This window comes from Cynocephalus volans, chromosome 4, assembly GCF_027409185.1.
Source record: "Cynocephalus volans isolate mCynVol1 chromosome 4, mCynVol1.pri, whole genome shotgun sequence".
NCBI classification, from domain to species: Eukaryota; Metazoa; Chordata; class Mammalia; order Dermoptera; family Cynocephalidae; genus Cynocephalus; species Cynocephalus volans.
The window spans coordinates 14,514,629-14,537,239 of record NC_084463.1 but is presented as its reverse complement, the minus strand read 5'-3'; the positions used below and the strand labels follow the sequence as shown (position 1 = coordinate 14,537,239).

The 22,611-nt window shown below is 54.0% G+C and overlaps 1 protein-coding gene across 1 annotated transcript; it reads left to right on the top strand.

The window, feature by feature from the left end:
* The first annotated feature begins 351 nt into the window (after nt 1-351).
* SCN2B (sodium voltage-gated channel beta subunit 2) lies at nt 352-13,135 on the top strand. Its single transcript, XM_063095498.1, has 4 exons — nt 352-604; nt 7,861-8,027; nt 8,317-8,527; nt 9,158-13,135. The coding sequence occupies exons 1-4, from the start codon at nt 535-537 to the stop codon at nt 9,355-9,357; spliced, it is 648 nt and encodes a 215-aa protein (XP_062951568.1). The 5' UTR covers nt 352-534; the 3' UTR covers nt 9,358-13,135.
* Nucleotides 13,136-22,611: the final 9,476 nt, after the last annotated feature.

The following is a 22,611-nucleotide window of genomic DNA, read 5'->3' as shown; positions in this document are numbered from 1 at the left end:
AATTACACAAAAACAAACATCTCCTTTTTTGGTGCCAAATGACAAAAAAAGAGTTCCTCCCTTAAAGCAGCTTTTTTTCCCCCCACAGTAAGTTTTGAAATAAATGGATTTCTCTAACAGCTTTCAAAATCCAGCAATCATCCAAGTGATGAAGAAAGGCAGAATTTGCTCTAGTTCTTGTTTTAGAGGATAAAAATTTCTGGGAACTTTGTTTTTCCCCCCAGTCATTTTTGTGCCCTCCCACCTGCTTTTTGAAATCTACCAACCATAATATTTACTCCATCCCCCCTTTTCTCTCTCTCCCTTACACACTCCCTCTCTCTCTCTCTCTCTCTTTTTAGCTGCAACATACAAGCCGGCCATATTAGAGCGATGGAAATAAAGCTTCCTTAATGTTGTATATGTCTTTGAAGTACATCTGTGCATTTTTTGTTTTGTTTTGTTTTAGCATCTAACCACTCCTCCCTTGTAGTCCTCAGCCCCTCAAATCACCCCCTCCCATAGCCCACCTGACTAACATCTCAGTCTCTGAAAATGCACAGAGATGCCTGGCTACCTCGCCCTGCCTTCAGTCTCACGGGGCTCAGTCTCTTTTTCTCTTTGGGTAAGTTAGACTCACATCTGCATGCTCCCGAGGGTTCAGACGCAACTGAAAGGGGATGTGGGCAGGGGGCAGGAAAGAAGACATAGCCAGTGCCTCCCTCTGTGTCCTGGAGAAGTGAGGTGCTGGGGACAGGGAGAAACATTGCTGGGGACTGCATAATGCTGGGACTACTTGGTCACAGGAATGTTGGGTCAGGGGATCTGAGTGCTGCTCAGGGGTGAAAATTGTCAAAGGAGGTGGTTTTTCTTTGGATTTCTCTGAAGTGGACCCACGTGGGGGTGGGGCAGAAAGTAGATTGATCTGCAGTGTCTTTTCATGGTTTTTTGTTTTGTTTTTTTTAGCTGCAAATGTGGGGTCTTGGGACTTAGTGCTCCTTTAAGGGGATTTTGTGTGTGTGTGTGTGTGAACTTTGAACCTTGGGATCTGGTCAATTTAGGGTATCAGGAGAGAGTGTGCAAGGGAGCTGGGGACAGAAAGTTGAGTCTGGGTCTGGCTTCCTGGAAATCGGTCCCACTGATCTGTTGGAATGTTTGTGGGAGTATAGGAGAAGCAGGCTGGAGGAACGATCTCTGGGTTGGGAGGAGACCTGCTGAAGCAGGCATGGATGGAGAAGGCACTTCTGGCTTGGGCCACATGGAAGGGAGGAGGGGTCAGGTAAAGGGATTCAAGAAAAAAAAAAGGGGAGCCCATGGGCTGAGTGATGTTCTGGTCCTTTAAAACTAGTCCTAGAACTGTCCAGCGCAGTCTTGCAGATGGCCCTGTCAAATGGTCCCAAATGTTAATTTCATATTTGACCACTCACAGACTTCCTGGTGAGTAGGTGGGTTAGAAATTTATTTGCAAGCCTGCTCTATAGTTTCACTCTTGCTCCTAAACATACTCATTCCTAGTGCAACAACCGAGGGTCAAGCCCAGGGAGTGTCAGTGGGAATATTCCCCATCCAAAGCTTTTCTCTCTCTGTGGTGTGATGCGCTGGGTATTGGGCAGGAATGCTATATAGAGACAGCGCTGAGCCCCTGGCAGCCTGCATGATAAGGCCTATTAGCTAGCTGAGTTATTTGGCATATTAAAAACAGAGCAGGAATGTTATGGAAGCTCCGGCAGTAGAAAGAACATGAACCTTGGAATCAGAGCTGGGTTTAAAGCCACCTTTGTCATTTAGTTAATGACCACGGGCAAGTCACTCAACCCCTCTGAGCTTCAGTTCTCTCATGAGTAAACTGGAGATGCCTACTCCTCGCGTGTTTGTGATCTGGCACATAGCAGGGGCTCAACAGTAGCTAATCTTAGCACTTTTCATTAGCCAAGGTGCTGTATATTTGTTTAGTCCTTACAGCAATCATATGGGGTAGATGCTATTATTATATTTATGTTACAGGGAGGAAGCAGGCACAGCAAAGTTAAGTAGCTCGCCCAGGAAGGTCACATGATTAGTATAAAGCGAGCTGAGATCTGAACTCTCTTGTATCTGATTTCAGCCCGTTCTCTTAAACATTGGACTCTACTGCCCCTGAATGTTCAAGGAATGGTACTGCTATATTGGCAGTAATTGATCAAAGCATCTCAAGGGCAGGCCGAAAGAGTGGGAGTTGAGTGAATGGCCTGGATGTAAGGACCCTGCGCTGGAGCACAGGCAACCTCCCTCAGGAATTAGGGAGAGCTTCCCATGGGAGGGAGGCCACTGTGTGGGAGCCTTATCTAAGTGAAGAAAGTAGGGGGCTGGGTGAACAGGACCGGGAGCCCTGGGCTAGAGTGTGGCTTAGGGGAAGATGGTGTCCGGGATGAAGAGGTCTGCATGTGATGACTGTGAGGTGGTGGTGGGAGGAAGCCACAGCTCCTGCAAACCTGAGTGGGAGAAGATGCAAGAAGAGGGAACTTGAACTTGAACTTGAATGAGGCTGTAATGTGGCACACCCCTGGCACTCCAAGGCTGAGAGCTGGGTGGACAATGGAACTTCTGTGGCTGTGGTGGCTTTGATCACCAAGATGGAGGGATACCACATGTGACAAGAGAGGGGACTGTGTCAGGGGCTGGGCTGGTGGGAGTGACTACAGCACTGGCAAGGAGAATGGGCAGAGCTGGCAACCAGCTGTCCACACAGCAGAAGCACATGAGACTAGTTTTTAGATAGAAACAATCTGCATGATTGGGCTTCCCCTAGAGTTTTTTTCAAAACCATTGACTCTGCAGCCACTGGCCTGGTTACCAAAGTCTGGGTTACATTAGAAGAGGCTTAGAAGGTAGAGTCTGGTCTCACTCAAGCCCACTGCACACGTCTGTTGCTGGTGGCAGGGACCCAGACATGGAGGGGAAATGTCTTTCCTTCCTCCAGCAGACTCTTATTGAGTGCCCACTGAGTGCTACATACTGGTCTGGGTGCCAGGGATGCCAAGACAAATAAGAATCAGTTCCCCAGGTACTCTTGAGAGATGCAAGCACTAAATAATAGTACAACATTGGATGTGCTGTAATAATAACAATAACAACGATAATGATAAAAGCAGCTAACTCTGTCAAGGGCTCACTATGTGCTAGGCACCATACTGAGTTTTATACACGTAGGAAGTCATTTAATCCTGGCAATGCCCTTATGAGGTAGATCCTATTATTGTCCCCTTTATTACAGATGAGGAAACTGAGGCACTGGAAGGTTAACTTTCTTGCCTAAGATTAGGCCAGGGCACTAGCTAGAGCCCTGGTTGCCTCGACTCTGTTCTGCCGCCGTGCTATGTGCTACGTGAAAGAGATAGGAACGGGGCTGGAGAGGGAACAAGGACACTGGAGAGGCGTCACCAAGGCTGTGTCTTGTGAGCTGGGATCTGGAGGAGCAGTAGGAGGGTCCCAGGAGCAGAAGGGTGAAGGAGCTTCCCACCCTGAATCAAAAACATGTGCAAAGTCGTGAAGAAGGGAAAGAAGGCAGTGTTTTCAGGAAAGATAAGAACTTTGGGGTCACTGGAGTGAAGGAGGGGTGGAGAGATGGGAGCTGGTTGGAAATGGAGCTGGGATGTATGTTGGTCCCAGATGGCAAAGGGCTTGGAAACCATGCCCAGGAGCCTGGACTTGATCCTGAAAGCAACAGGGAGCCCCTGGAGGTTTGTGGGTGAGGAGTTACAAGGATGGGCTGCTCATAGCTGCACGGGGGATGGACTGGCCTGGGCAGGAGGCCCTGGGGCCGGGAGGGTCTGAGGGTAAGGCAGTACAGGTAGGAGATGAGGGCTGGATGTCACACTGACCTGGGAGGCAGGGGTGGCCCCAGGAGATAATTTCTCTGCTTAGACACTCTTTAAAAAAAAAAAAAAAAAAACCAAGAAGAAAATAAACTTACCTCAGGTTGCTGTAGGGTTGGAAAGAGGAGTCAAGAGAATTAACTTCTAGTCTCTGCAAGAAGTAGTGTTTGGCAGATGAGCAAATTTTCGTGATCTGTGCAACACAGGCCAGTTAGGACAGTGGGTGACCTGGGGCCCGAGGGGCCAGATGTGCCTTGGAGAGTGGGGGTTCCAGAAACCACATTCTTACTGCACCCCTGTTGATCCTCGTTTCCTTCTGTGAGTTGAAAATCAGGAGACCCTGGCCCCAGACCTGTCCCAAATGGGACAACCAGGGGATTGTGGGCTCCCCTTTTATGGAGGTTCCTTTAAACAGAAGCATTCTCTGCTGACCAGTCTGCTTGGATTTGGGGGCTGAATGTTATGGGGCTGCATCTGCATCTGCAGACAGCAAGAGACCTGGTCCCTGGGACGCCTTGGAATGATGATAACTTCTCTACCCGGCTACCCCTCAACTCTGCTGGAAGCCAAGAAGCCCGGGGCCAAATTCTATCTTTGCCACTTAGTAACTGTGAACTTGGGCTATTTATTGAACTTCTTTTTGCTCCATTTCCTCCTCCAGAAATGCAGGTGATAACAGGGTTGTTGTGAATATTAAATTAGGTGCTGTATGTACAGGGTTCGGTACTATCCACCTGTTCAGCCATCCACGGGGGTCCTGGCCACTTGCCCCCCGCAGATGAGGGAGGACTAGAGTAACGTACGCACAGTGCTTAACCAGTGCCTGGTACACTGCAAGAGCACTTTGTGGGAGTGTGCCATCATCATGAAGTCCTTTCTGTGGCCCCGGCTGTGCATTCGGCTACTTTCCTGAAGCAGCAGAGTTACCAGAGACACTAGGATTTTGTTCACAGCTCTGACCCTGTGGAGCAATGGTTTCCTCATCTTTTTAAGGCCTGGACTGGTGGACGGCCCGAGGGCCTCCAGCCTGGAGTCTCTGGGATTCTGGTGAGGCCTCAGGCTGAAGTGGGATTCTTGGACTAGGGGTAAGGAACCACGATTCCGGCCTCGGCTTGTCCCTCTTCTCTGTGTGTCTCTCTTGTGGCTTCACTTTCCTCATTGGTGAAACAATGGGGCTAGATCTACAGCTCCCGAGGTGCCCCCCAGCTCTGGCTTCTTCTCATTTGGTGACGTCCGTCCTCTCCCTGCAGTTGGGACTTGGCATTTCACTTCTGTGACCACTAGAGGGCACGCGTGTTCGGCCTGGCGCCTCCTGCAGGGGCGGCTGCGTGGGGTGGTGCCCGCATTGCACCTCTCCGGCTGCCCCCTCGCTCCCCGTAGCTCTGCCCTCCCACACGGCTGGGTGCTGGCTCCTCCAAGACGGAGGGAGCTGCCGCTGGGGTTCGAGTTCTAACCCAGAGTGCTGCCTTGGGCTGAGGTCCGCCAGGCTTGGGGGGGGGGGGGGGAAGGGGCTTCCTGGAAAGGTGGCCGACTTTCCAAAGGAAAGGGCTAGAGAGGCAAGGCATTCCTGGGATGGGAGGTAAGCTCAGGACAAGCCTGTCGGCCTCTTCCCTCCGATTGCCCCTTTCCCTGCAGAGTGGGGGTGGGGTGGTATTTTCTGTACATCTCCTTGCCTGGTGCCGTGCCAGTTGCTTTCAGAAGGGATATGAAAGTGCAGGGGATGGGACACGGGCTTTGTTCTTCCTGGTGGGGGCCCACTCGGCCTCCCCAGTTGATACTCCCCTAATGAGCACTTAAATATACATCTTGGAATCTTCAGCCCCCGAAGGTGAGGTCCGCATGCCTATTCCTGCATCTAGGGCTCAGTTGTGACCTCCAGGGCCGGCAGTTCAGAGCATCTTCTGCTCTTAACATCTGCCTCTTGCTCTAGTCACTCACTCCGGGGGATGGGCTGAGCAAAGGATGCTCTGGCAGACTTTGATTTCCCTGCTTGCAGGCTGCAGAGCTGCTGCTTCTGGGCCAGGACCCAGCAGCTGGGTGCAACAAAACAGTTTGAAAAACAGGAGCCCTGCAAGCTGGAGCTGCTTGCCAGATCTGGGAAAATTCCAAAGAGCTGGCTTTAGGGTCAGTCTCCAAGGTCCAGAGACTTCCCCTAAAGCTCTTCCTGTTTCTGAGGTAGAACCTGAGGAGAATTTAGGATAATAACAGCTGCCATTTACTGAGCACTTACTGCTTATTGTAAGTATCATAACAACCCCAGGAGATAGGTGTTATCATCTGTGTTTTACAGAGCAGGAGGCCAAGGCTTAGCGTGGTGAAGGAGCTTGCCCACGTTCTCCCAGCTGGCTGATGCCAGAGCTAGGACTGAACCCAGACCTATGCTATTCCCATGTCCACAGCTGTCATTCTTGCCTGGACAGCCTCCTAGCTGACCTCAAGGCCTCTAGTGACTTCCTATCGCACTCAGAAGAATAAATCCTAGGCTCCATGTTCTGGCCCATAAGGCCCTTCGTGACCTGGCCCCTGCCTAACTCTGTGCCCTTGGGTCTCACGTGCGTCCCTCCATCACTCTGCTCATCCTGCTGCAGTTATGTGAAGCTCGTTCCAGCCACTGCAGTCTGCCCTTCGTAGTCCCCCTGCCCGGGCACTCGATTCCCTCCCTGCAGTCAGGTGCTGCCTTACTGTCGCCCCTCAGAGCAGCCTTCCCTGGCTTCCCTATAGAAAACAAAACCCCTTTACCTTGCTTTATTTCTCACAGCCCTTGCCAGGTGTCAACAACCTACAATTACATTATTGTTTCTTTCTTGTTAGTGTCTGTCCCCCTCACCAGGACACAAGCTCCATGATGCAGGTAGAAGTGGGGCTGCCTGTCTTGTTCACAGCAGTAACCCCAGGGCCTAGACTCAGCACCTGGCACATAGTAGGTGATTTATAAATATTGGGTAAATGAGTGAATGAGTGATGCTGAGCATTGTGGTTTATCCTCTATAAAGAAAATCAATCTTTTGGGATGAAGTTTTGACAATATTGGCTGAGAATCTTGGAATGAAGTCCAGGGCTAGGGTGAGGTGAAGAACCGAGGGCACGACAGTTAGGGAGGTGTTTATGTCACCCTGAGGGTGTGAGAGTGGATGCTCCTCAAATGTCGTGGCCTAGCTGCTCAGTCACCTCACTGTAGACTCCGCCTTGCTTGGGATGTCAGAGTGGGGGGCCTCTCTCTGTCCCAGCACCCAGGTCTCCTGGCCCAAGTCTGGTGCTCCTTATAGGACCCCAAAGAACCTACAGTTCTCACCCCGCTGCCCCGGCAGCCTACGTCAGCTCCTTGCTGTCGCATTTCCAGACCTGACTTCTCCCAAAAGGACTCCTGTCCCTGTAAACCCGTCAGCTGGTCCTCAGAATGGTGCCTCTTCTTCTGGGGCACCTCTGCCTGCCCTCCGCTTGTCTGCCCTCTTTGCTGCCTGTCAGAAGCCTGGGAAAGATAAAGGAGCTGGGCTGGGTCGGGAACACTGCTTTGCTCTGTTCCCAGGGTATGGAGGGAGAGACCTTCTGAATCTCTACCTGTCCTCAGGCTGCCTGCCCCATGGAGAGCACTGCAGTTTCAGCTGCAAGGGCTTTGGCCTAGAAAAGATGGTTGGAAGTGGTGAGAAGGGGGAAACTGAGGCAAGCACAGTGAAGCCCCTTCTCTGTGGTCTTCAGCTAATAAGTGGCACTGGTGGAACAGGGGCAGGTGGAGGGGCTGCCCAACGGTGGTTCTGGAAAAGGCTTGTGGCCATTTGGCTGTCCCTGGCTTGTCAGATGATTTGGTCTCTCTCAACCCCTATCTGCTCTGCCCCCCCCCACTTTATCCCAGGGGCCACATGTAGTGCCCCTTATGTGCTTTGTCCACCCCTGACTAATTGCAGTTGTGAGGGTCCCAGCCCGCTGCCTCCAGCTCTGCTCTGCCTTCCCCTAACTCTCCCCACAGAAGGCTTGCCTCTTTCTGGCCCTGTTAGCCAGAGTCCTCACCAGCTTGTGGCTTTGTCTGCAGTGCCACCAGGGTGGAGCATGGAGGTCACAGTACCTGCCAACCTCAATGTCCTCAATGGCTCTGATGCCCGCCTGCTCTGCACTTTCAACTCCTGCTACACAGTGAACCACAAGCAATTCTCCTTGAACTGGACTTACCAGGAGTGCAGTAACTGCTCCGAGGAGATGGTGAGTCCTGGGATGAAGGTGGGGAGTGGGAGGCAGGAGCCCCATAACATGAAGCCCACCTTTCCCACTACATGCCCCTGCCTGCACCGAGGCCCCAGAGGACTCTGGGTGGGCTGTTTGCTCCAGAGGGCTTTGATACAAGGTGTGTTGCCACACCTGAGGGGCCCTTCTGGACGTAGCTGCCTCTCTTCCCAGGTAAAAGGGTACAGGGGATGGGGGAACATCCCCACTGTCCTTGTGGCTCCTTGCTCACCCAGCCACCCACCCTGTCCCTTGCCCTCCGCCCCAGTTCCTCCAGTTCAAAATGAAGATCATTAACCTGAAGCTGGAGCGCTTCCGAGACCGTGTGGAGTTCTCGGGGAACCCCAGCAAGTACGACGTGTCAGTGACGCTGAAGAACGTGCAGCTGGAGGATGAGGGCATCTACAACTGCTACATCATGAACCCACCCGACCGCCACCGCGGCCATGGCAAGATCCAGCTGCAGGTCCTCCTGGAAGGTGAGGGGACTGCCACCTGCTCTGCACAGCATTAGCTTGGGGCCCTTGGGGAGGCTGTGCCCTCCTGAGAGTGGGAGCTTGTGCTGGGTGGAAGGCGTCTGTTTTCTTCCCTTTGGTCCCTGAGGACCTGGGAACATGTCTCAGAGACATGATTATGATCTTAACAATAATAATAATGGCAGCTTTCATTTACTGGGCACTGTGTGTCTCAGTCATGGGGCTAAACTTTATCTATGCATTATCTCATCTCATCCTCATAAAAATGGGGTCCTACTATTATCCCCATTTTACAGATGAGGAAACTGACGTTGGAAAGGATAAGTTACCTAAGGTCACACACCTCATAAATGGTACAATTAGGACTCACATTTGGGTCTGTTGGATCTCAAAGTTCATGCTGTTCAATACTCCATTATACCATCTCCTCTGGGGGGCTTTCTGGTGCCCTGAGATTTGGGGGTAAGGGTGCTAAGAGGTCAGTCCCCTGGTGGATTTTTGGCTTTGACCAAAGTCCTGTCCATGGAGGAGAGTGGAGTCAGGAGCAGCCACCCGTGCTGCGGGGGCAGGGGCGGTGCGCGGGCCCCTTTCCAGCCCTAGCGCTCAGCGGGTCGGCTTCCCTTCCTTCTCCAGAGCCCCCCGAGCGGGACTCCACGGTGGCAGTGATTGTGGGAGCCTCCGTGGGGGGCTTTCTGGCTGTGGTCATCTTGGTGCTGATGGTGGTCAAGTGCGTGAGGAGGAAAAAAGAGCAGAAGCTGAGCACGGATGACCTGAAGACCGAGGAGGAGGGCAAGACGGACGGCGAGGGCAACGCGGACGACGGCGCCAAGTAACCAGGGCCAGAGGCCGCAGCCCCTCCCCGTGTCCTGTCCTCCTGCCCTCCGCCCTGTCCCGCGTGACCCCCCGCCCTCTCTTGGTGTGCTTCTCTTGAACCGGGAGCCCAGGGCCCACCCGGGGCCTCCTGAACCCCTCACTGTGTATCCCTGCCCTGCACCAAGAGCGACCCACCTCTCTTCCATCTGAGAAACCTGCCATGGCGTCTGGGATGTGTGGGCCCTGGGGAGAAAAGGAAGGGGCTCCAACCCACCAGTCCCTGAGAGGAGGCAGGGGGCACGTGGGAGGTCCTGGAGAGAAGGCGGAGGGTGGGCAGTGGTGGGGAGGAGGTCAGCTGTCCAGCCTACCAGTGCTTGGTCTGCCGGTGGCTTCGGAGAGGACCTGAGGAAAGGGGAGAGCTCACCTGCGCTGCCCAGGCTGCCTCAGGAAGGCCTCGGGTGGCATTGCTGTTCTCCTCCGGCTGCTCCCAGCCCAGAGCAGCGCTGTCAGGCTGGGGGGGATGATGGATTCCTATAATTTGGGGAGAGCAGGCAAAAGGGATGACTGTGCATTTCCAGGTCACTGAAGGAAAGCCAGGGCTAAAAGCAAGCCTGGATGCAAGCCTTGGCCAGGGAGCACTGTTCTGCCCTCATTTCCATTGCTAGATGCTTCCACAGGAGCCTCTTGGTTTTCTGCTAACCCCTTGGGAGTGTTGGTGAGGGCAGTGTTGGTAGAACAGCTCCCGCTAGGGGTCAAGTTCCATCACAGGTACCCACCCATGGGAGACCCATTTCAAAGTCAGCTGTGGGACTGAGGGTGGGGGCTCCCTTGTAAGAGGAGTTTGCTGTGGACTGCCTTCTCCAGTGGGTGACCACCCTCTCCTGGGCAGGGAGCAGCCATGGTTCAGGAATGAGGAGGTGGTGTGCAGAGTGGCCGCCTTCATGAGGGCTTCAGTGTGGACTTTCCCAACTGCCCTCAGTGGGGGTCCCATCTGGCTTCAGGTGGGAACATACGGTAGGGAAGGCCCGAGGGGTGCATGTGGGCTGCCTTAGAGTCCCTGAGACCCTGTGGCTGGCCCTGTCCCATCTGGAGCCATGTTATAGGCTGTCCTGCCCAACAACTCCCTTTGTGGGAGGAAAGTAGCATTTGTGGGGAGCCAGTGTTCACTGCCATTTCACTCACATTAAAAGGGAGTTGTTTAAGCCCTGGGAGAGGGAGAAAGGCGGAGACAGAAACTGCTGACTCAGAGAACATGATCCTGGAAGACCCTCAGAGATCAACTAGTCAAGTCACTTATGCTACAGATGGGGAAACTGAGGTTCCAACAGACAGAAACCAAGGGTCCTGCCCTCTTCTCTGGCTCCTTGGTCTCCAGTTTGAATCAACAGAGCCATAGTTTTCCCGGAGTGAGGGGCCTCTTGGGCCTGATAGATGAGAGAGGTGAGGCGAAGGGGTGGGCTCATCCCGCCCTGCTGGCCCCCGGGACTCAGCCCCTGCAGGCTGGGGCTGAGGAGGAGTGGAGGGAGGGAGAGTGAAGGCATAGCTGCTGGCAGCGCCCTCCCCTCCCCAGGGTGACTGTCTTCAGCACTTCACAGCCTTCCCAGGAGCTCAGCCCCTGCCCCCGCTGAAGCAGCTAGGAGCCCAGGGCAGGGAATAAGTCTGGGGAAAGGGGGTGGAGACAGGACCGTGACAGTCTCAGGGACTAATCCCTGCCTTTGCCCTTCAGATGACCAATTTGGGGGGAGAGCAATAGTTTATGGAAGATTCAGCTTAATTCACATCAATTCGACAATCATTTATTGAGCATCTGCTATGTGCCAGGCACTGTGCCAGGCACTGTGCCGGGTGCCAGGGACACACACAAAGCCATAACAGAGTTGGAGACTGCCAGGTCAGCACTGTAGGGACCAAGATTAATTTTTTGGTGCATCTAATTCCACCTCTGCAACCACTGCTTCCAGGGCTAGGGTTGGGGAAGAAGGAAGAGATTCTAGAAGCTGGGCCCTGGGAAAGGAGGAAGGCAAGGGATGAGGGAAGACACAACAGAACAAAGTGCAGAGGCCGGGCAGAGTGGGCTCAGAGTGTGGGGATGGGTAACCAGCCATCTAGATAACTCCTGTGTGAGGTGAGTCCAGCCCATGTGGAAATTCTGAACCCATCAGCTCAGTTCCTAACTGCCATTCAACACACTGCCACTGGTGGTGGGCTAAGCCACCAGATGCCCGGAGCATGTGTACAATGCCCATCCTTCAAGCCAACCAGCTGGGAGCAGAGAGGTGGGTGGTGGGCACCTCATGCCAGCTGAGACCAAGTTGGTTGTATTCGTTTCTGCAGCTTGCAGACTTCATTTTTCGGTCACCTTTTAAGTGCCCTCCTCTCCCAGGATGAGTGAGGATCTGTGTTGATATTGGGAACTTTTCTTTTTCTAGGACTCATAGCATTTAGGAAAATTATTTGCAAGATTTCCTAGGTTCTTTCTCAGTCCCAACTCTCCATCATGAAGCCCAAGGCTTCTGGGGTCTTTTCCTTGCCCATCCTGACCCACCGGGGCCTGGGGAAAGCAATGCCTCTCCAGGGCCTCGGGGGCCCACGCAGATGGGGCTGGGTCAGGCGCCATCTCTGCCCCCAGGTGCTTGTCCTCATATGCACTTTTTTCTCCAGCCTCTTAGACTCTCCTCCAGAGGTCTCACACTGCTGTCTCCCTCAGGGCAGTGAGACTGGGAGTAAACTGGGGCTTCTGTGAGTAGAGGTGGGAAACCGGTGAGATGTTTCCGCAGCAGCCATTTCTCTACCCTGCTTTCTAGCTTGTGCCAGCAAAGTATTCCTCTTCCTGGGCAGTGGGGTTCAGGCCCCACCTCCGGCTGCACGCTCACACCACTGCACTCTGCTGGTTTTCGTCTGTGGGCTTTCTCAACCCCCCACACCCTGGCCTCTCCTGCTGTCTCAGAATCCCCATCTGTCTCTTCCTCCTAATTAAGGGCCACTGGAAAGAGAGACAGGCTGGCTAACCCATTGGATTTAGCTTATAAGAACAAAGCACAATTTTTCAGGACTGAAATGCCTTGAGGTGCCTTGGAACTGGCTTTGAAAATAGCTATCTGCCCCCTAGCTATGGACTCATCACAGTTATTCCCAATTTATAACAAGGAAAAGCTGATTGGATCCATATTTCTCTCTGCAAGTCTTCTTGGGGAGGTTGGGCTGGTAAATATTTACAAAGTCAGGTTAAGCAGATAGACCATTGAAAATACTGGCCAGGTCCAAAAGGATAGTCCCAGGCCAGAGGAATGGCTTGGTGCAGTTGGAACGGGTATTGAATCAAGAAATTTTTCTTCCTACTTATGTCTTACGGGTAGACAGCCTGTGTCTCTTGCTGTGCCTCTTGCTGATGTCTTCCTTTATTGAAGCTTGCTGATGCATTTGTACATAGTCTCTCTCTATAGGTATAGATATATTATATAAACAAATATAAAACATCTCACTACACCTACCCCAAAAGTCACATCATGGGGGGAAGTGTAATCACTGCTCAGTGTATTGAGTTGATTCACCAAAGGCAAATGATGGAATGTTCTTATTGCTCTTTGTGCACTTGGAGGTGAAAACCCAATGACTTTCTGGGTTTTATGTGCTATGTGGTGTTTGGAAGGGGTGGTTGGAAGGGGAGAGAAACTTAAACGGTCCTCTGTGACACGACCGTTGGGATATATCTGCTTTTTGGAGCAGGCTGAGTTTCTTTTGCAGTTTGTCTTCTTGCTTGGATCTATTGGCTACAATAAACATACTGTCTCCCTTGAACATCCCTTAAGTGTGGCTTTTTTCAGGAGTGCAGAGTAGGGTAGGTTGAGGCTTTGCTAGGATCCTGACAGGGACCCCTGACACTGCTTTCCTGGTAGCCCCATTGACATTGGCAGATCTCCAGCATCTGGGACCTCACCGGATGAGGCTGTTCTACTCTACCGCTGGCAGGTGTCTCGTCCTTTTGCCTTCCCAGAATCCGGGGGGACTCTACGCACCCTGGGAAGTACCCTGGGACAGTGTGGCTGAATACTCACTTGTTGGGGGGCTCTTGGTTACTTCCGGGATGAGGACAACCCTGAAAGTCCCCGAGGCTAAGTGTTACGCGATATTCTTTCTGTGGACATATGGGCCGACCTTCCTGCTCCCTCTTTTTCAACAGTGACCAGGCAGATGTCTCTTTCACCTGCTCTGGACTCAGGAAAAATAGATGACAGCTGGTAAGAGTCTGCCCTTGTGCAACTTCATGGAGGAGGGTGGCTGGTGGGAACAGTCATGCTGCTCCTGTCCCATCCATATACTGCTACATCCTATTTACATGGCACTGAGTCAGCCCCAAGAAGTTCAGGACCAAAGGCCCCCTGGCTAGGGGCTTCACTGTCCCACCCTGGTCTTTTTGTCTCTTGCTCCCTGTTCTTTGGTCTCTTTACATCTCTCTCTTTCTTACACACACACACACACACACACACACACACACACACACACACACACACACACACACACACACACACACACACACACACACACACACACCCTTGCCTAGGAGCCTTGCTGGGCAAGAAAAGCCTCGATTTGCTGAATGGCAAGGAAATGCTTAAGTAGTGAGTTTGTACTTTTCTCTCTCATTTCTGTCTACTTCCTGGTGACCCAGAGACCCTCACCAGTGGTTAGCAGTTTGGAATATTCCAGTAGGATCCTGACATTGGATTACAGCTGCTAGCTGAGAGGGAAGCCAGAAAGGAGGAGGCAGCATTAAACAAAGATGGTTCGTGTTTAACAGAACCAAAGCTACCTTGGCTTAAGAGGACACCTGTCCCCTGGAACCTCTGAGTCCTTGCAAGGATGGGATGCCAGGGAGGGTGCGTCTCTACTTAACAGATAGGGAAATTGGGGTACGGGACGTGGGCCAAGCTGTAGAAGGCAGCAGGGATTCTGGCTGGTTCCTTCTGGGGTGGACACAGGCCCCTGATATTCAGCCAGGCCAGCAGCATTTTCTTCATTAAGCTTTTCTTCAAAAACCTTTGAAGGACACGAGCTGGGCCTGGCTTCCAGAGGGTTAGATTTGGTGCAGACATCTCCTCTTAATTGATGTTCTTTTGCCCAGCCTGCTTGGGGTGGGATGGGGTAGTTTTGGTAACAGAGTGAGCTGCCTTGTGGGAGAAGGGCTAGCTTCCACCCTGGTGCTCAGAATTGGTACAGTTTCCTGTGCCCCTCAGTTGAAGTGGAGGTACCTGTACAAGAGCCCCCCAATTCCCACCAGCATCTCCCCTCATTGTCTATTCTGATGGGAGCCATTGGTTTGCCCACTGCCAGCTGCCATGGGATAGGATCTAAAGGACCAAAAGGACTGGGACAGGAAAGTAGACCTTCATAACATCAGAGATGGGAGGGCCCCAAGGGATACCTGGTCAAGCCTCCTCATTGCCCTGAAGGGGAAACTGAGGACCAGATAGGAAAGTGATTTGCTTTAGGCCACATATGAGTCAAACACAAAGACAGAGTCTCGGCACAGCAGCACACACCAGCCCAGGCTCCTGCTGTGCTCCTCCCTAGCTGGCCTGAGTTGATTTAGAAGAGGCATTCATGCTTCCTTAACGGCTCAGTTTTCAAACAGTGGGAAGTGATTTACCCAAAGTCACACAGTTGGCTAATGACAGAGCCGGGGCTGGAGCCCAAGTCTCTCTGCCCCAGGCAAAGGCCTTCCCAGGCTGACCAGATGGCTATGGGCATGACGACTCATGCACGTTAGCTCTAGTTCGCGGAGTCCCATGCCCACAGCTCTTTAGCATGCCTTGCCTTGTGTTGCTTTGTATATGGGCCCCTCTTAGTCTACTTGTCTCCCATCCATCTTGCAGGGGTGGGAGTAGCATCAAAAAACTTCAGGTGACCTGGAGCAGTGGCTGGTGAGCTGCAGACTGGGCAACTGGACGCAAGACAGGAGGATGAGTCCTCACGAGGTCTCCTGGCCATCTCCATTGGCATTCTGGGAGCTCAGAAGGTCCATTCTGGACAGGCTCTGCAGGAACTCTTCTCAGAGAACCCTGGTGGCATCACCCCCAGCCCACAGACTCTCACTCTGAAGCCCACCAGGGTTCAGTCATTCCTGGCTGCCTGCTGCCATGCTGATGTCCAGGGTGCCAAGCACCTCTCAGGATAGGTTTCGGCAGCCCAGTGGATGAGAGCTGCAGAGAGCCTGGGGAGGAAACCCAGCCGAGAACCATATTCTGGCATCCTGACATGGCACGTAGACTTGGTTGGGGGGTGGTCAGTGGGGGTCTAGCCTAGGATAAAAGGGAGAAAGGCCCTGAGAGTGGAGGTGGTGGGAACAGAAGAATTGGGGTAGGGGGGGTGGCCTGGTAAGGCAACTGTTCCTTTTCTCTGGTGATAATGACCTTCAGAATCCAGGAGGTGCTGGGGAAGAGGAGGCAGGTGGATGCTGGGTGCTCAGCTGAGCTACTTAGGATTTCATGGGAGGGGCTTTCCCTTACATCCCTGGCAAAGTCACCTTTATCTCAACCACAGCTGCCTCTGCTTCTCAACTGGGACAAATTTTCTGTAAACAGGTGGCAAAGAGACTGTTTGCCTCAACAGATTGAGAGCCCTTCCTGTGGGCAGAAGAGAGCAAGAAGGGAGGTGTGTATTCACAGCTGTCACTTGGTATAGTGGCCCGGGTTGTGGCCACACAGGAGAGGGATTAGACTTGTCCCTTTCTGTCCCAAGGAGAAATATTAGGACACGCGGGCAGAGACAGATACTAACCCAATGTAAGTCAGAACTGTGCAGAGGATTGAGTTTCTCAAGGTAATGAGATCCCCATCCCGGAAGGTATTCAAGCATAACTTCGGGGTGTTGCCAAGAAGATTCATCTCTCAGAGCATGCTTTTAGTTGGCCTTTAGATTTACTGACAATGGCCCTCTGCAGTCCTCATTTTAGGATTCAAATGATAGAAGTAAGATTGACTCTTGCTTGCCCAAAGATAAACATGACACACGCATGTACAAACTCCTATCTCTCTGCCTTCTTACTCAGTCACGGTCTTCCCCAGGCCACCTCTGTACCCTTGTGCCCCTTTATCCGATTCTTCTTTACCCGGTTTATTAGTGGCGGAGTGAGGGCAGGGTGTCGGCAAGTCCCTGTGTATAATGAGAAATAGGCTGAAAGAGGGTGGGAAATTTGCAGCCAGGTGACCTTGGGGAGCTTCTTTCCAAAGATCAGACCAAGTCTAACTTGCATTCCTAGGCCCACCAGTCAGGGCAGTCCCTGTCCTTCCAGCCAAGACTGTAGGCAAAAGATAAAAGTCCTCTCTGCCTCCTCCTCCCTGAGCCCTCCCAGCTTTTCCAGAGTCTGTCAGCGTCCCCGCACCCTGCCCCATAGCACACTCACACCTGTGTGGGCCCTCTACTGCAGTGGTCCTGCTGGAAGGGCTGTGGGGTGGTTTTCACATCCAGTCCAAAAGGGCTTGGGGGCACTGGGGGAGTGGGGTGAGCAACGTTTGGCTAAACTAGTAGCAAGAGCCACTATTAATTGAGTACTACTCTGTGCCTGGCATGGAGCTAGGTATTCTCTGTATATCAGCTTACCTAAGCCTCCGGGCAACCCCCCCAATATACATTCTCTTCTCCTTTTTACAGATGAAGAAACAGAGGTTCTGCTATACTAAGTATGTTTACCGACAAGGTGACACGGCTAGGAAATAGCAGAGCCGAATTCAAACCCAGGGCCACTTGAGGCCAAAGCCATTATATCACACCACAAAAAAGGACAGTGGACTGGCCTCTTGCAGCCCAGAGGCTTAGGGGTGGGTGGGGGAAAGGTGACTGAGCCAGCCTCACAATGACCATGGACAACAACGTAAGGGTGAAAGTTTGGGGGAGCAGAAGCAAAACTTTCCCAGGGGACCCCTAGCATCCTGCCCTTACATGCTCTGGCCCTTGACCCCACAGCTCTGCGCAAACAGCTGTGGCCTCTGCTGGCCACCTTCTCCTCTCTGGGCTTCTAGCTCCTCTCTCTTCTTCCTGTAAGCATGTGACTCCTCTTCTTCACCTGCTAGCTGGTGTCTCCCTGTCCCCTCCTCCTCAGCCTGAGCCACACTGCACCTTCTTGAAGTTGCCCTCTACCCCCAGAAGACTCTCCTCTGCCCCATCCTCCCCTCCCTGCCTCTCGGCCTCTCCTTCTGTCTCCCACCTTCTTCCCTTGCCTTCTCCTTTCCTAGTCCACATCCTCTCTGCCCCTCATTTTGCAAGACTCACTGCTCCCGAGTGGAAATGTTCACAGTGGACAGGTCCAGGACATGTCAGTCTGACTCAGGTGCTCATTTCAGGGGCAGGACCAAGTCTACGGTTCCAGGAGGACATCTGGCCATTCACTTGACAAGCAGTCCCAGGGGCAGCAGGCTGCAGGAAGGACAAAGCTTTGCAATGCCTCCAGCCCCAGTCCCCCTGAGCCCCCATTCTCCCTTGATGGGAGGGCAAAGGGGTATGGAGATCCATGAAGCAGAGAGGTAAACACAGCTCTGGGGTGCTGAGTGTGGTGACTGAGACCCTGCCCCGGGACTTCAAACCCCACCCCAATGTGGCCCAGAATAAAAAGACACCCAGGACTCACCCCATCTCTGAGCTGCAGCAAGGGAAGCGTATGCCGGCTCCTGGAAGTGTGCACACACCCCTCTCCAGCTTGGGACTGTCCAGTGAGCATCTCTCTGGTCAGGATATTTTAGCTCTCTCCTCCCTTTGCCCTCCTCCTCCCAATGAGCTCATCTGTCTGGGGCTCCCCACCCCCCTTTGCCTGAAAGGATGTTTGGACAGAACCTGGCAGAAAGCAGAAAAAGAGGAAAGCAGGGATGGAGGAGGTGGCTGCCTACCTGCCATGCTCAGAGCCCTTAAAAAATGGGGCTGTGTGAGAAGGAGCGATGCGCTCTCCCAGGGAGGAAGGTTCAGAAAGAGTTTATCTTTACTCCAGCTCTCCAGTGTGAGGTGGAGGTGGGCTTTGGGGAGTCAGCTGCCCGCCCAAGGTGCCAGGTGCTGCGTTCCTTGCTGAACTGCTGAGCCACGTGTTTGCAGGATGGCTTGGTGCATTCTGTCCTGTTAACCCCCTCAGCACCTGCCAACCTTCAGTGGATGCTGAGACTACAGCTAGGGGCAAGCGGGCACTCTGAGCTGGAAGGAGCGGTGGTGAGTCGGGAGGGGCAGAGAACAGACCTCGGTGCACTAGACGGAGGCTCCCAAAAGTTTGTGTAGGAAGCGTCCACCCAACCCCTACCCACGCGAGCTGCAGAAGGATTTGCGGGCATTTAACTTTAAGTTAGTGCGTGCAGTCTTATGCCTGCAGTTCCTGACACTGGGGCTCTGTTTACAACCACAGGGCTCAGGGAAGGTGAAGAGCAGATGCAACTCTTGGTGTTGGTCCGAAGCCCGAAGAGGAGCTGTGAGGTGGGGAGGGGGGGTCCCTGCGGAGCTCCAGGAGCCCAGTCAGCACTGCCACTGAGCTCCCTCCATTACCTGCAATGCCCCAACAGGGGCGCGTGAGGATTTATGGGGGAGGAGGAGGGCAGGCAAGGGCAATAAGGGAGCCAGAGGGGGAGGCGGCTCCCTGCCAGGCTCTTGCTACTTAGGAGGAACTCCTCTCAAAATAGCTCCGGAGACCTCATCGGAGCTCTCCCTTTCCCTTCCTCCCCTGCACGGAGTCTTGGCCGGCTTTGTGAGAACTGACAGTGGCGGGGCGCCTTCCGTCTACCGTGCTGGTCATCTGTAGAAGGTGATTCTGCTCCAGGGGTGAGTGCCTTCCAATGTCAGAGCAGCTCCGGAGGCAGGCAGCTGGAGCTCTGTCCCCATTACTGCTCCCCTCCACCACACACTGACTCCTCTCTAGGCTGTCCCCTCCTGGAAAACAGGGACCCACTTCCTAGCTCCAATCCAGCTCCCTAGGCAGGCATGGGAGGAGACTGAGGTTGGGGGAGGTCAACTGGGTCTGATCTCAGAGATAACTGTTGAGCTAACTGCTTCAAAGAACCCTACATGAATCCCCAAGGAAACAATCTCCTTCCTCTTAAATCTAGGCCCTGTCTCCTCCAGCCTGACACCGGACAGTTCTCTGACTGCTCCTTGGCACAGGGCCCAATCCATCTCTGCATCCCTGAAAACTTGCTCTTCAAGTATTTCTGAGCCAGGCCACCCAAGACCTGAGTGTGCATCACCCCATTCCCAGGAATCAGGCCTGTCCCAAGACACCAGCCCTGCCCTCCCTCAAGGGACTTCCAGCAGAGGAGCAGAAGGGGCCAAGGTGCTGTCCATTTCTTCCCACCCCACCCAGCAACTGGGGGCTCTTCAGCTGGGTGAAAAGGAGCTAAATCAGGGAGGGCCCCTCAAAGAGATAGTTTTCAGAAGGTAGGAGTGAGGGAACTCTGACCTTCTGTTGCCCTCTCCCCCGGCATCCTCAGGAGGAGCCTCTAAGCTAGATCAATGGACTAGGTTTCCGAGAATTTTTGAGGAAAGTGGTCTATAAATGTAAAAACCCTCTAGCCGCGAATGCATTTTCCAAGCACTTTTTCTGCCCAGCTGCGGATCCCTCCTGGTGTTCTTTAGAGGAGAGCTGGGGGTGTGGAATGGGGAAATCAAATAACAGGGGAGGACCTGGCCCCAGCTTTAATAGTACCTTTCTAGGTGACCTTGGGCCACATGTTCTACCTCTCTGGGCCTGTATCTTCATCTGTGGGACATAGGGGTTAACTAAGGACGCTCCTAAGGACCAGCTCTAAGAATCTGAGCAGTTAAGCAGCAGGGAAGGCGGGGGAGAGGGCACCGGGGAAATTGGCAACCTTTTCCTGTAACCAGGATCTAAAGATATCCATGGAGTGGCCTCCCTTCCTCCCCCTTTCCTGGGCAGGGGTCACTTTCCTTTCCTTTGGCTCCCCTCCCCTGTCCCCTCAGCCTACTGCTCTGAGAAACATGACCTCCGCTGTAAAAATGAAGTGGGCAGTGTGGATGCCTTGCCCTGTTAACTGAGTGTAGGGACCTCCTCAGGGAAGGAGAGGGTAAGCCTGCAAACCTGGGGACAGGGGCAAGGCTCAGCCTTGTTGGGCCACAGACGTCTTTGAGCGCCAGTGTACTGAGTGTTTATTCTTTGCCTAGCACTCTGCTGGGCTGGCACTGGTACATGCACTAATCCTCATTTGGTCTTCACAGCCAGGTCCACTTGTGATGTTTGCGAGTCCCGGGGCAAGGGTACAAATAGAAATTACATACATGTCTAAGTAAAAGTTATAAATCAGGAAAACAACATGTTAAAAGTAATCTTTTATCCTCTGCCTTTGATTTATTTTCCTTCATGATGACCTGGAAGACCAGGTCCAAACTGGAATTTTGAGGCGGTTCCCTGGTTTACTCTCTGGTGCTGCAGTGACAGGGGCATGCCTGGTAATGTTCTGCCTGCCTGTCAAGTTCCATCCATTACCTATTTTCTGCAAACAGATGTCCCTTGGCCACCTCCTAGGCCCTGGGAGCACACCTGGTTCGGCTTGCTCTTGGGAGGACAGAGCTGGGGAAGAGGCCTGTTCAGGGTCCTATGAGCAGGGAATTCCAGGGTCCTGAAGTACAGTCTAGAAGAGGAGGAGATGCATGTCCCTGCCACTCCCCATTGTCCCATGGACACATTCTCCAGTGAGGAGAGGCATGATCAGGGAGGGCCAGAGTAAGACCCTCTAAAATCAGGAGCCCAGAGCCGAGGGCCCGTATCTTCTAAGGTAAATATCATTACGTTCCCATTGTACAGAAGAGGAGCAGAGGCTTTTCTGGAAGACTGTGTAACTTGCTCAAAGTCATACAGTAATAAGTGGTGGAGCTGCTGAAGCCACCATGCCACTATGAAAAAACGATATTGAGGAAAGGCAGCCACCCTCTCCCCGGAAAAACAAATAGACATTCAGCATGTCGCATGCTACCTCAAGGTGTGCGTGATCGCTCCGAAGCCCACGCTGGGAGGCAGGTTAGGAAGGTGGGTGGGAGGGCGCGGTGGCGTGCCTGCGGCAGGGGCCGGACCGCGCAGTGGGAGCGGGTTTCCAAGGGTGAACTCGTCTCCAGACAGCAGAGAGGATCTGTGGTGGAGGGAGGGGCTTGGACGGCTGGGAAGGGGTCCTGCGGAGGATACCGACTGTATCTACCAGAACCGCCACCCAAACAGCGCTGCTCACCTTTAACTCAGGACAGTCTGGGAAAAGGCTCGCCGGTTCCGCGGTCTCACCGGGCCCTCTGGCCTGGTTGTGACCCTGGGCTCTTCCACCCTCGCCCCAAAAGGGAGGCAGGAGGAGTCCCTGCGGGTTCCGAAGGACACGCAAACTCTTGGAAGAGGGTGAAAGGGCAGTCTGGCCTAGGTAGGAATAGTGAGAAGTAGGGGTGCCGCGGGAACGCGAAGTGGGGCGCGGGCCACAGACCAGACGCGATTGGTAGCGTCTGTCCTGCTGTCTAACCTCCCTGATTCCCAGGAGTCTGCGAAGAAAAGAGAGAGGCTGGCGGGCGTGGGAGGGGGCAGTTTGCAACCGGAGCTCGTTCCCTGCGGCCTAAAGCACCCCGCGGAGCCGGAGCCGGAGCCGGAGCGGGGGCGCGGCCCGAGGCTGCACGCGCGGCCGCAGGGTGCGAGCCCGCACACGCCCCCCGGCTGCGGCAGCGCCCGCTGCGGACGTTCGAGCGGTCCCTCGGCGGTCCCGGGGGGAGCTGCACCCTCCCGTGTTCCCCCCAGCAGAACCAAACGGCCTTCCAACAATGAAGCTCCACCTGACTGCCCCCTGCACTATGCTCCTAACGGGCGGCTCAGCACGTGGGCCGATGCGGGCGGCTGCCGGCCGGTTCCGCAGTGCCAAGCCGCAGCAGCCCAGCCCGACCGGTGGGGGGTGGGGGCGCCCGGCCCGGCCCGGTCCCGGGGCTGCGGGAGCCAGCAGGCGGGGCGCGCCGGGCAGGGGCGCAGCGGCGGGGGCGCCCTTGGCTCCTCGGCGGCCACCGCCCCTCCTGCAGCTGGAGCGCTTCCAGAGCCGAGGCGCAGCCTCGCTCGGCCGTCCTCCCCCTCCTGCGCCGGCTCCTCCTGCTCGCCTCCAGCCGCGGCTCCCGCAGTCGGCTCCCGGCGGCGGGCGAGCGCGCCTCCCCCGCCTGTCCCTCCCTCCCCCCACCTAACGCTCTCTCCCCGCTAACTTTACCGAGCCCCGACCGGCGGCGCAGAGCTCCCCGGCAGCTTCGGGGCCGACTGCCGACTGCGGGCGGAGAGCGCGGCT